This window comes from Notothenia rossii, assembly GCF_949606895.1.
Source record: "Notothenia rossii genome assembly, chromosome: 11".
NCBI lineage: Eukaryota > Metazoa > Chordata > Actinopteri > Perciformes > Nototheniidae > Notothenia > Notothenia rossii.
In genome coordinates this window covers 31477927-31493570 of record NC_136910.1, presented here as the reverse complement: position 1 = coordinate 31493570, position 15644 = coordinate 31477927, and the positions used below count along the sequence as shown (strand labels likewise).

The 15644-nt window shown below is 39.4% G+C and overlaps 2 protein-coding genes across 7 annotated transcripts in view; one reads left to right on the top strand and one right to left on the bottom strand.

The window, feature by feature from the left end:
• Positions 1–15644, top strand: part of spina (spindlin a) — a 57727-nt gene that overhangs the window by 2387 nt on the left and 39696 nt on the right. For 2 of the 6 annotated variants that reach the window (XM_079657736.1, XM_079657741.1), the window contains exon 2: positions 11298–11370. The gene's annotated coding sequence lies outside the window, so the exon portion shown is untranslated. Of the gene's footprint in view, positions 1–7901; positions 10291–11297; positions 11393–15644 lie in introns of those variants that run through there. The other 4 variants (XM_079657739.1, XM_079657738.1, XM_079657737.1 and 1 more) reach the window with 4 other exon arrangements.
• The window catches only part of dnajc25 (DnaJ (Hsp40) homolog, subfamily C, member 25), a 90340-nt gene continuing 81353 nt past the window's right edge, over positions 6658–15644 (bottom strand). Inside the window, exons 4-5 of the mRNA XM_079657732.1 lie at positions 7864–7943; positions 6658–7286 (exon numbers count right to left, since the gene is read on the bottom strand). Coding sequence (XP_079513858.1) covers positions 7222–7286; positions 7864–7943 — 145 coding nt within the window. The 3' untranslated portion in view covers positions 6658–7221. The remainder of the gene's footprint in view (positions 7287–7863; positions 7944–15644) is intronic.

Here is a 15644-nt window from a genome sequence, read left to right as displayed (position 1 = left end):
GTCAGTACGGTGATTGGTTGTTCCGAGCAGGCGGTCTCGCTGAAACTCATCCGCAACATCCCACAAACGAGCCCACTAAATCATCGAAAAACAAGGAAATAGCCTAGGCTAGAAATGTATTCCTATCAAATAGTTATGGACAGTGCAGTTAGCAGAATACACGCATGATGACAATTTTGTGCAGACCACGATAATGACGTTTTATATGCACGTTAAAGAGAGAGAGCAAACAATAAAAATACGTAAATTGCATTAAATCAAGGAGGCAATTAAAAGCACGCTGCAAACTATTATCCAATGAGCATATTTCCAGCACTTAAACACTTTCAATAACAGCCCATACCACCGTTCAGGTCCCCCTATCATGATGAATGAAAACAATCTGCGTGTTGATGGAATGTACTTTCTTTCTATTGACGAACACGTCCTCATCTTTTGATGGCGCAATTATTTTTATGTCAATAGCACCGACCACACCGGGCACCTGCAATTGCCATGAAGTTGGCTTTGATCCTGTGTAGTTGTTGATTGTCCAAAGGAAACCGGATAAACTGTTGGATGATATGTGGTCTAGAGAGCGCGTTGATGGTTTGGTTTATGGCACGGCTGACTGATGGTTGCGATATTCCTAAATCGTCGGCATTGCAAAGTTGCATTTTCCCTGTTGCTAAATATCGTAGTGTTGCCAAACATTTTATTTCCGGACTAATCGGGTTATTCCTGTTAGTCGGGGATGTTATTGAGTCCCGCACTAATTCCACAACAAGTGTGATACCCTCACGATTTAGCCTATATCTCTTGATCAATTCACAGTCTTCCTTTGTCTCCAAAATATTTCGTCTCGCAGCCATTTTCAGATTCTTTGTGAATAGGTCTTACTGAGTTAGGAGTCCTCTCGAGGACTTTTAAGCTCTCCCAGACTTAGGTGCTACTTTTAGGCCTAAAATACTTTGAGAATTGCTCTTAGTGAATACAATTAGGAGTCCTAAATTTAAGACTGACACGCCCATTATGTTTAGGAGTTTCTCCTAAATTCGCCATTTAGGAGCTACTTTTAGCCCTAAGATCCTTTGTGAATACGGCCCCAGATCTAGGGGGCACAACTCTAAAATGCCCATATGAAAAAGATCGGTTTACATTTTAATAATCAAATAAGTATCTGAACATAACCAATAATCTACCATAGCCAATAACAAATAAATGTAGCTTATTTTATTTTTGTTGTTCATTCATATCTTATTTTACCGAGTTAACATTTATTTATTTATGCACATTTTTGTATCTCTCCAACTTTAAACGATATTTTTGGTTAACTGTCCTATAGTACACATTGGAATGATTTCAAACCTATTTTTATTTATCCTAATAATTATAAAGGAGTGCCTTGGAAATATGTGTTTACATAATTTGTGGTCAAAATGTTTGAGACCCACTGAGATAACTTAGACTAAAATTAACTATCTAAATACTCAGAGAGTCCTTAACCTCACTGAGCCTCTCAGTCTGAAAGGAGAGCTCTCCTCCACCGTGGTTGTAGAAACATCTACTTCTTATATCCGTTAGCGCAGCTAGCACCAGATTCTAATAACAACAGCGCCGGTACCGTTGTGCCCTCTCCCTTGCTCGCTCTCTCGCTACCACGCTCGCACTTTGGCTGTGAGCTGCGGGTGCCTGATAAGCCAACATCCCCCACTTTCATCACTTACAGCGCCCACCGTACAGGGCAAATTAAACGTGTAACCGGGGTGAAAAGGGTGTTACATTTACTTAATTATGAATGTTGTTACATCAAGGCCGAACATTTGGATGAGCACCAACGGTCAAAAATGTTTTTGCCCCCCAGATCTGGCGCCCTAGTATGCCAGTAACACAAATACTACAAATCCACATAACAAACAATCAAAAATGAAAAAGGGTCGCCACTTATTATTATTTTAAGAAAAAAGAAAAAAAGTAAAGAATTTTTTTGTTTTTAGCAGCCGCGCTCATATTTCAGCAGCGGCGCTGCGCCGCCAGTATTTGTATATAGGGGAAACACTGTATAGATATTTTTAGTTTTACTGTCGGGTCACTCATTACTGATCAGCGAGCTGCATGATACTGGCGGGCTGTCAGGAGAGGGAGAGAGCGTTCTGTTTATTATTCCTGTGTTATTGTAAGTTACTGTACACTTTTGAATAGTTCATCTACTATTATTAGTTTGTTTAATATCGAATCATATGAATTTGTTTTAAAGCTCAATAAATAACAAAGAAGACCTTTGACCGGCACTTTTGAAATTGTGCCCGGAAGATTTAAAATTTAACGGACATGTTGACTGGCGAAAACATATTCTAACGGGAACTCTGATGGATACATCTCTCAACACCCATATGAAACAGAACTGTAAGCAGATTTTCTTTTTCTTATATTTTACAAATCCCTCTCCTTTTAAACTGTAGCAGGGTGTCCGCGGGGTCTTAAAAAGTATTACAAGTTGATAAATCAATTTAGCGAAAATTAAGGCTTTTAAAAAGTATTAAACGGCATTTCCCAAGGTATTAAGAAGTCCCACAGCAACGACAACATGAAACACCCTTTAATTTACTGAAACGACATGTCGGGAAACCCCCTCAAGGCGGCCCCCATAGCGCGCCGTAAAATGCTGCTTCTTATTTTAAGTTTCGTTGCCGCTCTGTGGGGGGGGAGGTCCCAAGGTGGCATACGCAACGCTCTGGGGGTCCAACGGCTCCGTGTGTAAGCCCTATATGATAATGTTCTGATTACGATTAAATAGGCCGCCTCCCTCTCCCAACGTCTCCTGCTGCTGCTGGGCTGTCAGAAGAGGGGGAGGAAAAGAGAGGCAGGCACCGTTTATTAAATATTATTATACAGAGAACAGAGTCGTCATCAATTTGTTTTAAAGCTCAATAAATAACAAAGAAGACCTCTGATCGGCACTTTTCTAATTTTGTACGGAAGATTTAAACTTTAACGGACATGTTGACCGGCGGAACATTTTTTTTTACGGAAACTCTGCCGCACGGTTCCCTCGTCCCTTGGAAGAGGCGGAGAGGTGGGTGTTTTTCATCTGCTGGTGGACTACCTGAGAGATACAGCAGGAGAACACGTCGTCCACCGTGGAGAATAGACAGAAAGGCAACCATGGCAACCATGCTCCGGGGTCTTCTTCGCTGCTTTTGATGTATTTTGTGGCGGCAGCAGCGCCACTTACAGGCTTGGCATATGTACTACAGCGTTTCCAGCATTTCCAGCGGTCTAGTGTGAACGGACACATTAATGAATCAAATGCGTGTGAACGGAAGACTTTTTTGCGTTTGCGTATGCGTTTTACCGTATGCGTCCTCGTGGGGCCGGGGTCTAAGCCAAACTATATCCGGTCACAGAGATCTGCTATTTTAAAGTAAAGTCAACACATATAGACCCTAAATATAGTCTATATTAAGAACGAGAAAAGTCTTAACATATATATCGTTTTTTGTAAACATATGACAAATGTGTGAGGGTGATGACGTCAGAGCATCGTCCTATGTGCCAGGGCTTAGCCCCGGACAGCCCCAGCCCAATTTAACCCCTGGGTATTTGTGAGGGAGCTCCTATATGGCATTAGCCCGCTGAAGCTCACCAAAGTTTAATATATTTCATCGTTCAAAGTTTTGTCAATTGTTTTGTTTATTGGTCAAATACTGGTTTCTAATGGTTTCTGAGGAGTTTTACTGGAATGAAAGAACAAAGAGTCTACAGAAGCAACAAAGCAACTGCATTAAACCTGACCTTCACAGAGAGGTTGAAGTTCATGTGGAGAGGAGGCTTCAGTCGTCTGTCTGCACTATGTTTAGTTGTGCTATCTTACAATCAATATAGTAAATGTGAGGTAAAGTGTGTCGCCAATGTAACCGGTTAGAACTCAAAGTTGCGATGAGGTCTTAAAATGTATGGAAAGGGTCTTAAAAAAGGTCTTAAAAGGTATTAAATTTGACCTCAGGATATACCCTGTGTAGGCTATTCTTGTTTTACTGTCATATAGTATTTGACAACTGTTTTTCATGTATTCTCTCTGGCTGTCCATCTCACAATGTTCACATAGAAACTAGCTGTCAATAGGAATATCATTCAGAAGAATGATAATTTAATGCAAAAATCTATCGCAAAAAGAGGTTGCACATTTACATTCAGGTGTTGTTATGGCAACGTCAGTGGCCAAACAGCCACATGTACTGCTGCAAATACGTTCAAACATGTTGTCGACATGTAAAGCAGGGGCAACCATGCCACCATTTCAGCTGACTTTTCCTCAGAAATACTGTCACATAACATCCATATATTTCAGTGCTAGGTTGATTCTTAGCTAAGCTAACTATGAAACACTTTAACTGACAGGACTCCGGATCAACTGTTCACTGTAAGGTAGGTTCTAGCTTCATGTCGAACAGTAAGTCTACATTTGAGAGCTTTCTTTGAAATCACCAGGTAACGCTAAAAAACATTACATTTAGATTGTATGACACAAAGTGTTTATTTAATATCTCTGGCTAGCTATAGCTGCTTGCTAACGTTTTAGCTTACCCCCGCGATTCAAAGTAACGTCAACGTAGTTGTAATTTAGGCTTTGCTTACATATTCGCATAACTTGAAAGTTTACTGACATTTACATTCCTTGTTTACCTGGCTCAAGTGGTGGCTCTGGGGTTGTTGTGTGAGCCACCACTTGAGAATTGTTGTCTTTTTTCAGAAAAAATGTTTTTATGTCCATCTTCAAAAACTCTGAGTCCTACTGACAGTTTAAACATTGTCACAGCTCACAGGATAGGTACCTGTCAGCCAATAAGACAGATGTTTATTACCATTCAACTCTCTGGTTATTCTGGTGTCTTGCCTCTGTTGCATTCACTGAACACGGGAAATTACAATTCTGCCGTCCTTTCATGATGATGTTCAGGTAAAGCACGGTTAATGTATTATATTATTGAGGGAGAATTGTCCGGGACTATAGAAAAAACATTCAGGGCTTTCGGCGATGCCACTGGGCGGTCCTGTATAATAACCATAGACTGTATATATAAATGGACGTAGGGTCCGTGACGTCACCCATAGGATTCTGCAGAGTTGCCGAGAAGCCCTTAGTAGGTGGAGTCGGCCACTAACGGCTCGACAGTGACGTCAGAGTTCAACTCCCAAATAAGGGCAAAGAGGCGGAGCCGAGGCGGGACCTCCTGCCACCGAGCTGAAAGTTCCAGAGCTAGCTGAAGCTACCAAGCTAAGCTAACATGCTCCCCATCTGCACACTGCCGTGGCATTTTACGTTTCTAAGGTAAGCGGACATGAAACTATTCAGCAAAACTATAAATAATAATTAAGTTATTGAGTTTTTAGCATAATATTTCAGAATCTTAAAATCTATGGGTGCACCGAATGGAAAATTCTTGGCCGAAAATGATTAATAGAAATATATATATATATATATATATATATATATATAATGTATACATTTTTTACCAATGCTGTTCAGCTACCTGATTATGGAAAACGACATGATTATGGCAAAACTTAACTTAAATAATAATCACTATATTATTGGTCCATAAAAAATGTATTCAGCACTTTTGAATGCATACCGTACATTAATTCCAAGTCAAGTGCATTTTCTTTTCTCTGTAGGATAACTACAACAAAGTGCATTCAGAACAAAGCCAAGATGCTTTAAAACTGCATAAACATCTAGGCCAGTAGGCCTACAACAAAATAGTGTAAATAAAGACTGTAACAGCCAGGCCTTCAACAACAACAAATGCACCTATAAGTTTGGTAACCTAACGTGTTGTTGTGATGACGTAATCAAAACGCGGCGACAAGCACGGCGCGCGACCATGCCAGGACCATGCTCGCGGCTGGCTCACAGCCAACATGTCTGCCGCTTGGAGATATTTCAAAATATCAGAGAAAGAGGCACGGATTGCGATTTGTAAAACGTGTTCAGCTGACATTTCTCGAGGGGGTGTAACTGCAAAGACTTTCACCACTTCGGGATTACTCCACCACTTGAAATCAAAACACCCGGACAAATATGCGGCGTATGGTCAACGTAACCCTGTTCTCTGACATTCGGTGATATTTTTTCGGTGCTAAAACACTTTCGGCCGAAAGGGCCTTTTTAACCATTTTCGGCCGATAATTTTCGGTGGCCGAATATTCGGTCCATCCCTATTAAAATCCCTTAACGTTTGTATGCAATTGTGCTAAATTCAACACTGGAATCAAGAAAATATTAATATGTTTGCATAACATTAGTTATTAATATTTTCATATCACTAATTATACGTTTAATACATTTAAGTCAAGCTAAGGTACATGCGATGGTAGCTAGTTAGTGCTCGTAACTGTGAGGCCTCCTCCAAACAACATAATAACCAGACTGTATCATTAAAACTAAGTACCAGTTCTAGATCCTTGACTTTAGACAAACAATTCAAAAGACAACATGTATTTAAAGACCAATCTTTATTTGAATGTGCCTCTTAACCTGATATATTAGTTATACAGTAATAGTATTGACAATCTAAAAAAACTGAGCAACTGAACAGTCACCTTTTATGTTTCTTATTGTCTAAAGCATTTATTATTTTCATTTTCCCCCTCTCATAGTCAGTGTGGACGGATTGAGACAGCGTGGTGTCCAGAAAGCTGCAGAGACTTCAGGGAGAAACCTCCGTGTGATGGACGTCCTGTCTGTTGGTTTGGAGAGGACTGAGGGTCTTTCCTCTGCGAGTCTTTCCTCCATCAGGCCTGATGGAGGAGCCCATGCTGGGCAAAGCTGATACCAACTGCACAGGCCTAGTCTGTCACTTTATTTGACTAAATGTGTTTACTTATACATTTAATAGGTGTACACCTTCTGTCCATATGTGCGTTTAATTTAAAACATTTGATTAACTTTTGGTTCACATTTCAATAAATTGTATTTGTATTTGCACTCCTTTTGTCCATTATTCTTACTGAAAATGTTAGATTACACATTCACATCTGACTGAAGATTGGGCCTATTTATTTGTGACATTGCAAACTCTGCGGTACAAGGCACAAGTGATGTGAAGCTCATAAAGCGAGGCAAATACAAATAATCAGCTGATGGAGTGTAGATGTGGAAATAGGGGCATTCGATCAGCTGACTGTTTTTACAATAAAATTAGTTTCTTAGTGTACTGGTCTTAAAATCTCATAACATCAGCTTTTAATGTTCCTCTTGGATGTTCTTCTTGACTTCTTGACTCTTTCAGGCATGTCCTTTCCTAAAAATTTTTACAGGAAACATAAAATATATTATTGCAGAACAACTGTGTTATTTATGAAAGCGGTGTGTTTGTGTGTTTAGGGGCTGTTAATATAATTATTTTGTAATTGTAATGTTTTTTTTTATTTCAACAGTGAGCTACAAAAACAATCAGATTATGAATGAACAGTATGAAGTTCATCAACATTGAAATATATGTTATCAAAATAATATTTAACTGTTATCAAAACGTAGTGCAACTGTAGAAGCTTGCTCTGTTGTCTCACTGAAATAATAACTTTTACCACGTTTTTTACAGACAATATTGAGAGATAAATAGTAGCAGTTCTCACTATGTGTTAAATATATTTGTCTTCAATACATTCAATTAGAAAGCTGACAAAATCATATTGCTTGTTAACATCTAAATGTAACTTTTTGCATGGAAAAACCCCTCAACTTAACTGATGTGTAGGTGATATAGTATTTAGTATTGTTTAATGGAATGAATATCAGTGTATTAAAGTCAATACTTCATTCATTTAAACCAATATCTTTCTTAATTCTTTGTACAGTATGAAAAAAAGAGTTTGTACCTGAGCTGAAGTTCACTGCTGTGAGGATTCCAGTTCTGTCTCTCACTCTCTGGTCCAGCCTGTCTGCATCACCTGGACACCTTAAACAAACAGATATATGTTAAGTACCATGTGTACGAACAATATAACTGATTCTCTTCTGTTGAACATTTTGGATTGTGTATTGTCCGAGTCAGTGTCCTTTTTATTTTACTGTAACTTTGGAAGTTGTGTTATCAATGCTTACTGTTTATTTGATACCAATTTGGTAATGCAATTAATAAAAACAACAAGGTTTGGGTTCGTTCTTCAGATATGACTGTGACGTTAACGTGTAAGCTCAATAACGAACTCCAGCTCAACCAACCATATTGTAATATCTAAGTAATCATCTTGAAATATGACATTAATAATTGTAATAGACACACATCTTATTGTGAGGTTGATTTCACATACACTACTTCGACATTAACTTGTCTACATACTTGAACATCGCCAATTTAAATTAACCTTAGCGATGCATACAGTTCCTACCTACATAATAAAATATCTCTAAGTTACAAGGGTGACCTTATTTTATCAACCTCACACAGAAGCCGTTTGTTGTACAGTATTATCCCAATTAACGCTTAACACTTGTCTATTTTGTTTTAACCTTTATATACAGTGGGGGAAAAAAGTATTTAGTCATCCACCAATTGTGCAAGTTCTCCCACTTAAAAAGATGAGAGAGGCCTGTAATTTTCATCCTAGGTATACCTCAACTATGAGAGACAAAATGAGAAAAAAAATCCAGAAAATTACATTGTCTGATTCTTAAAGAATTTATTTGCAAATTATGGTGGAAAATAAGTATTTGGTCACCTACAAACAAACAAGATTTCTGGCTCACAGACCTGTAACTTCTTCTTTAAGAGCCTCCTCTGTCCTCCACTTTTTAACTGTATTAATGGCACCTGTTTGAACTCGTTATCAGTATAAAAGACACCTGTCCACAACCTCAAACAGTCACACTCCAAACTCCACTGTGGCCAAGACCAAAGAGCTGTCAAAGGACACCAGAAACAAAATTGTAGACCTGCACCAGGCTGGGAAGACTGAATCTGCAATAGGTAAGCAGCTTGGTGTGAAGAAATCAACTGTGGGAGCAATTATTAGAAAATGGAAGACATAGAAGACCACTGATAATCTCCCTCGATCTGGGGCTCCACGCAAGATCTCACCCCGTGGGGTCAAAATGATCTCAAGAACGGTGAGCAAAAATCCCAGAACCACACGGGGGGACCTAGTCAATGACCTGCAGAGAGCTGGGACCAAAGTAACAAAAGCTACCATCAGTAACACACTACGCCGCCAGGGACTGAAATCCTGCAGTGCCAGACGTGTCCCCCTGCTTAAGCCAGTACATGTCCAGGCCCGTCTGAAGTTTGCTAGAGAGCATTTAGATGATCCAGAAGAGGATTGGGAGAATGTCATATGGTCAGATGAAACCAAAATATAACTTTTTGGTAAAAACTCAACTAGACGTGTTTGGAGGAGAAAGAATGCTGAGTTGCATCCAAAGAACACCATACCTACTGTGAAACATGGGGGTGGAAACATCATGCTTTGGGGCTGTTTTTCTGCAAAGGGACCAGGACGACTGATCCGTGTAAAGGAAAGAATGAATGGGGCCATGTATCGTGAGATTTTGAGTGACAACCTCCTTCCATCAGCAAGGGCATTGAAGATGAAACGTGGCTGGGTCTTTCAGCATGACAATGATCCCAAACACACCGCCCGGGCAACGAAGGAGTGGCTTCGTAAGAAGCATTTCAAGGTCCTGAAGCGGCCTAGCCAGTCTCCAGATCTCAACCCCATAGAAAATCTTTGGAGGGAGTTGAAAGTCCGTGTTGCCCGGCGTCAGCCCCAAAACATCACTGCTCTAGAGGAGATCTGCATGGAGGAATGGGCCAAAATACCAGCAACAGTGTGTGAAAACCTTGTGAAGACTTACAGAAAACGTTTGACCTCTGTCATTGCCAACAAAGGGTATATAACAAAGTATTGAGATTAACTTTTGTTATTGACCAAATACTTATTTTCCATTGTTCAATGGTCCAAAATCACATTGGTTTTCTCATCTATCTCTGTATAGTGTGTGTATTCGCTCTCTGTCCTACACGCCTTGTTGGAGCCCCCCCTCCCTATGAGCCCACTGTGCTCAGTTGTGTGTTTTATGTGTTACAATGGCGTTTCTTAGCAACCAGAAAATGACACTAGTAATGACAAACAGATGAGAATGCTGCGTGGTGTCTGGGCGTCGTGTTGGCGGAACGTTGCGGGGCTCGCTGCTCCACCCTTTGAGGCTCGAGGAGCGGACAGTGTATTACAGTATTACTGGTGTTGTTTCCTGGTTGCTGCGTGGGGTCTGCGAGACACCGCAGAACTCAGCCTGAGCACGAACATGTGAGTGTGTGTGGTGAACTTTGAGTGGAGATCCACGGAACCGCGGCTGAGAAAAGGTGTGTGTGTGTGTGTGTGTGTGTGTGTGTGTGTGTGTGTGTGTGTGTGTGTGTGTGTGTGTGTGTGTGTGTGTGTGTGTGTGTGTGTGTGTGTGTGTGTGTGTGTGTGTGTGTGTGTGTGTGTGTGTGTGTGTGTGTGTGTGTGTGTGTGTGTGTGTGTGTGTGTGTGTGTGTGTGTGTGTGTGTGTGTGTGTGTGTGTGCGTGCGGAGCTCCACAGATTGGTCCATTTGGACCTGGGTATCGTTACGTCACTATACTCAGGAAGAACAAATTGGAAAAATAAAAATCTCAAACAAGGCGTTCTGGGGCAGCATAGACAGGTAGTTTCGGTGTTAGAATTTTACTCGCTACAGGGTGTACTTTGAGGGTTTGTGACTCTGCAGACCGTTTACATGCAGAAAAAGCTACAAAACAACAAGGGGACGGGTAATAACCGGAAAAGCATGACATGGGACCTTTAAATATAATAAATACATGAATTATTGCATGCTGTTTTGCTGGTGTTAATATCTGATATGAGCCGATTGTCGCACGGGCTTGATGGGCGATACATTTTTTTTTTAAATGTTGAAGTTAAATGCATCAACCTGGTGCACTTTGAGCACAAAATGAATTTATGGATACAGCTCTCAACACTCATATGAAAGAGAGCTGTATACTTTTCAATAATCCAAACATCTTTAGAATATGATCACAACCAATAACAAATAATTTCACATGTGTGCCGTATTAAATGTATGTAGGTCGCTTTTGCTAAAAGCGTCAGCTACATAACATACAGTATGTAAATATATAATATATGTTTAAATGTCTTTGTTCAAGTCCTTCATATGTAATCAGATACACAATAAGTGCCCATGAGCAAGGCACCTATCCAATCCATCAAGTATCCCTGAAAGCCACAATTTCAGATGAATCATCTTAAAATGTTGATTAATTTGTGTGTTCAGCAGATACACATCCTGAATCCTGAAAATCCAGAAGACTGCTTAACATCACATCAGCCTGTTGTCTGGAGACGGGGTAAATATGCTGAACCCTAAATGTTCGTTACTCTCTTTTATTGGTTTGAAGTGAATGCTGTTGCATTGAATAAACTAAGTATCATGTATCACACCAGACATTTAGGGCCAACTTTCAGAACTAAAAACACATAAAGGAATTTTGGTCGGTAAAAATAAATGTTAGGTCCAATATACAACACTACTGAAAAGTAGGATCCAGTGTAATATTTCCAACGTTTCCATAAATGAATGGTGCAGTGATCGCAAGTTCCCTTGACAAAAAGAGCTTTTCTATTGGATTTTGGAATATGGCAGAAAATATTCAAATGTTATGATACTTACGTGATTTGTTCAGCAGAATAATCTCCATATATTAACACTTTTTGGGCGATTTTTAAAGTGTAAATGCAAACGGCAGAAGTAAAAAGCTAACATTTGTCTACAAACAAAGTACGTCACAGCGACTTCACGTCACCACTGCTAAGCTAAATGTGTTTAGTCTTCTCAGTTTGACACGTGTTAGCAAATGCCATTTTTAAATTCACCAGTGGAGCATTATCAGTCATAATTTATTCAGCAGAACAAAACTATGTTTTTCTTAGGCCTGTAGAATATGTTCCATTGGCTGGGACAACTCTGCAGTTCCACATGACTTAATTCAAAATGATATTTATTCAAAAGTTATGCCTTAAATCAATATTTGCCCCGTACAATTTGCATAATGCCCTAGTCCAGTGGTTCCCAACCTGGAGGACGCGCCAAAGATCGCAGGGGGTGCGCCAGGCCTCAGATGATATGAGGCCAAATATAATATTTAGACTTTTTTCCTTATTTTTTCCTTTACATATAATTGTAACGCAATACATGATTGTCGCTAAAAGCCTTGTCTCTACATTACAATAAAATATTTTAAAAAATTTATTAATTAATTTTCAAAACAAATTCAAGTTAGTAGGCTACTGTAGCTAATAAAGGCATAAAAAGACAGAAATTTATAATTTTGTATTTAATAGAAATGTTTCTTCTGCCCGTAAAGTGTCCAAACCAGGCTTGTCTGGATACGCGAATTTTTAAAACATAGTCATTGTCCATGCCAGTTTCAGTTGGATTATTTGTCATAGTTGCTGCGATCAGATCGGTCTCCTCCATTTTTATTAATTTATTAATAATTATTAATTATATATATATATATATATATATATAATAATAATATAATATATAATTATATATTAATTAATTAATATTATTTAATTTTTATAAATTTGTTCACATTTGTAGATTATTTACGACATTTGAATCCACATAAACACATCGGCAAAATCCGGCTTACTTTGAACATGTGTTTTAAACAGTTTAATCCCTTTGTGAATTGTTTCCACTTGCGTCGTCCTTTAATTTCTTCATACAGCCGGCATCCAACTGAATTAATCCTGAGTCTAATAACCATCAATAGTGCTCCTTAATTACGCTTTCATCCTCCTTTAACAAAATACTTCACGTTCATCCAGTTTGTGACAGTAGTTGTAGCATTTTTGAGACTTTGGAACCCCCCCCCCCCCTTGTGTGTGTGTGTGTGGGGGGGGGGCGCAACTTCCAACAGGAGTCATTTGGGGGAGCTCTTGGGAAAACAGGTCGGGAACCCCTGCCCTAGTCCATATTGAGATATTGATAGAACTCTGTCTCTGGTTGGAATTTGTAATTCCCCTGCCTCCAGTCTTGTGCTGAGATAATAAGGTTCTCAAACTTTTTCTGTCATTCCTCACTTTGAACATGTGGGCCTTTTCAAGCCCCACCTGTTCCTCATCGCTCCAATAAAATGGTAGGCCAAGCTTAACATTGTCAAATGTATCGTTTGATAACAGGGGTCTCCAACCTTTTTTAGGATGAGAGCTACTTTCATAAAATAAAACAAGTCGTGAGCTACTTTTACTCCTCTTTTTTTATTTTTACAGTGTATATCATTAGCACATTTTAACATTATCATATGCTGACCTTTAACCTTTGTGTGCTGTTTGGGTCAGTGGGACCCATTTTCGGTGTTTACTAAAAGAAAATGTTTGCAATTTAATTATTTTAACCTGCGTTATTTAAGGGTGGACCTTACATCCTCTAGGGGTGTCCGGGGGCTTGCACCCCCGGGAAGATATTTTTTTAAATGTTGAAGTTAAAAGCATAAATCTGGTGCATTTTGAGCACAAAATGAATTTATGGATACAGCTCTCAACACTCAGATGAAAGAGAGCTGTATACTTTTCAATAATCCAAACATCTTTAGAATATGATCACAGCCAATAACAAATCATTTAAACTTGTTTATTCTTATCTTATGTTACCTAGTTAGCATTCTTTCTTTTTATTTATGCATATTTTACTCATCACTCCCCTTTTAAACTGTTTTTTTTTTACTGTCCTATAGTACGCATTGGAATGATTTCTTACTATATTTTTTAAAACTAGGCTATATTAAATAGATAAAGGTGTGCTCTCTCTAGCTCTCTCGCTCTGTCTCGCTCGCTCACAGAGGCTGTGTGCTCCTCCGTGGCGATGACGGCTTGCGTTAAAAAATAATAATAAACATAGGCCTATTTGTAAAGTGGGGGGACACACACGGGATTTCGAAAAGTGTCACGGTTAAACTCCTTATGAAGTGGTGAGGTGCCGCTCCACATTGCTTTTCTTCCCGACTGCAATGCTGTTGTGTGTGTGTGAGAGCGTTCCACATGTGTGTGTATGAGAGATTTTTAGATATGTCTGTAATATGATTTTGGTTTCAGTTGTGTATGTGTGATCAGGCTCGGATTGGCCAACGGAAGATTCTGGACTTTTCCCGGTGGGCCGCTGCAGTTGGTGGGCTGCTTCCTTCGGTGCAGTGGCGGATCTAGACCAATTTGACTGGGGGGGCCAGGAGGGGGCCTGTTATTTTCTGAGGGGGGCACAATAAATGCAGGACAAAAAAGAGAACTAGACAGTATTAAGTAATTAAATGTTGACTTTAAATGAAATAAAATACATGGATATAGATAGAAAACATAGATTTCAGATGTATTATTTCCCATAAGCACAGACAAGTAGGCTATTTAACAAACATGAAGACTGAATACAGAATGCACACCTGTTCTGCATGCGCACTAATCAGTTTCTTCTATTCCTTCACATTTCTAATAAACGTAAAACAGTAATATCTGAAAAACACCGATTTATATATAAAAATAAAGGCAATGAACAGTTACATCTCTACTTTACATAAGGGTGTCTGCATCCCAGGCTTTAGTTTCCTTCCCAAAATGTCACATTACAGCAACAAAATCCTGCGTTTTTTGTGATTTTTGGCAAACCGATCAACAAATAAGTCAAGATTCAAAGCCTTTGACCTCCTTGACTCAATACTAAGCACACCCAGATTGCTCAGTCTCTCATCAGTTATGGTGGATCTGAGAAAGTTTTGACCAGCTTCAATGTAGAAAAACTACGCTCACAGGAAGCAGAACTGACTGGGATTGCGACTGCTATTTTGCAGAGTCTGAAGAGCTCAAAAAACACTTCTTTATAAGGCTCAATGAACTGAACAAGCTCCACTGTACTATCTGGTCTATGCATCCCAGTCTTTATTTTCCTACCTAAAATTCTTCTGAACTGATGTAGTTCATGCCCCAAGTCCTCAATATTTGCATCATACAAATGAGCAAATGAAAACAGAGTTGTCTCCTTCAGAAATGCATCACGTTTGTGGTTAAGAGCTTGGATGCTATTCATCATGTCACAGTTTGTGTTTGAAAACCGTCTATTAAGCTCATTGAGCATCTGATCAATGACAGGGTAGAAAAAGGCTGTACGAAACCCGTGTTTATCTTGTTATGTCTCTCTCTGTTCAACAGTAGTCAGTACGAAGCTTTCAGCAAGTTTAGAGCTCAGTCGTTTTTGTCGTTTTGCTGCTGGCTGTATTGCAGTATCACATTGCTCAGAAATGTTCAACACTTCATCCCACAAGTTATCAAAAAATTACTCCTGCCTGAAGTCATTCAATGTCTGAACTAAAGATCCAACTAAATCAACAGCCTTTGAAAGGTCAAGGGATGAAGACTGTAACATGTCAGAGAGAAATGTTGTTTCTGCAAACACTTTACGGAGTGTTACCAGATGCACAATGAATTCTAGATCCATCTGTGCCAGCAGACTACGTGCCTCAATAGATCTCTCACCATCGCGTTCTTGGGCCATGTCTTGCAGTACTCGCTTGAGGGCCGGTAATCTATCCATAATGTTACGGAGAGATATACATCTGCATGCCCATCT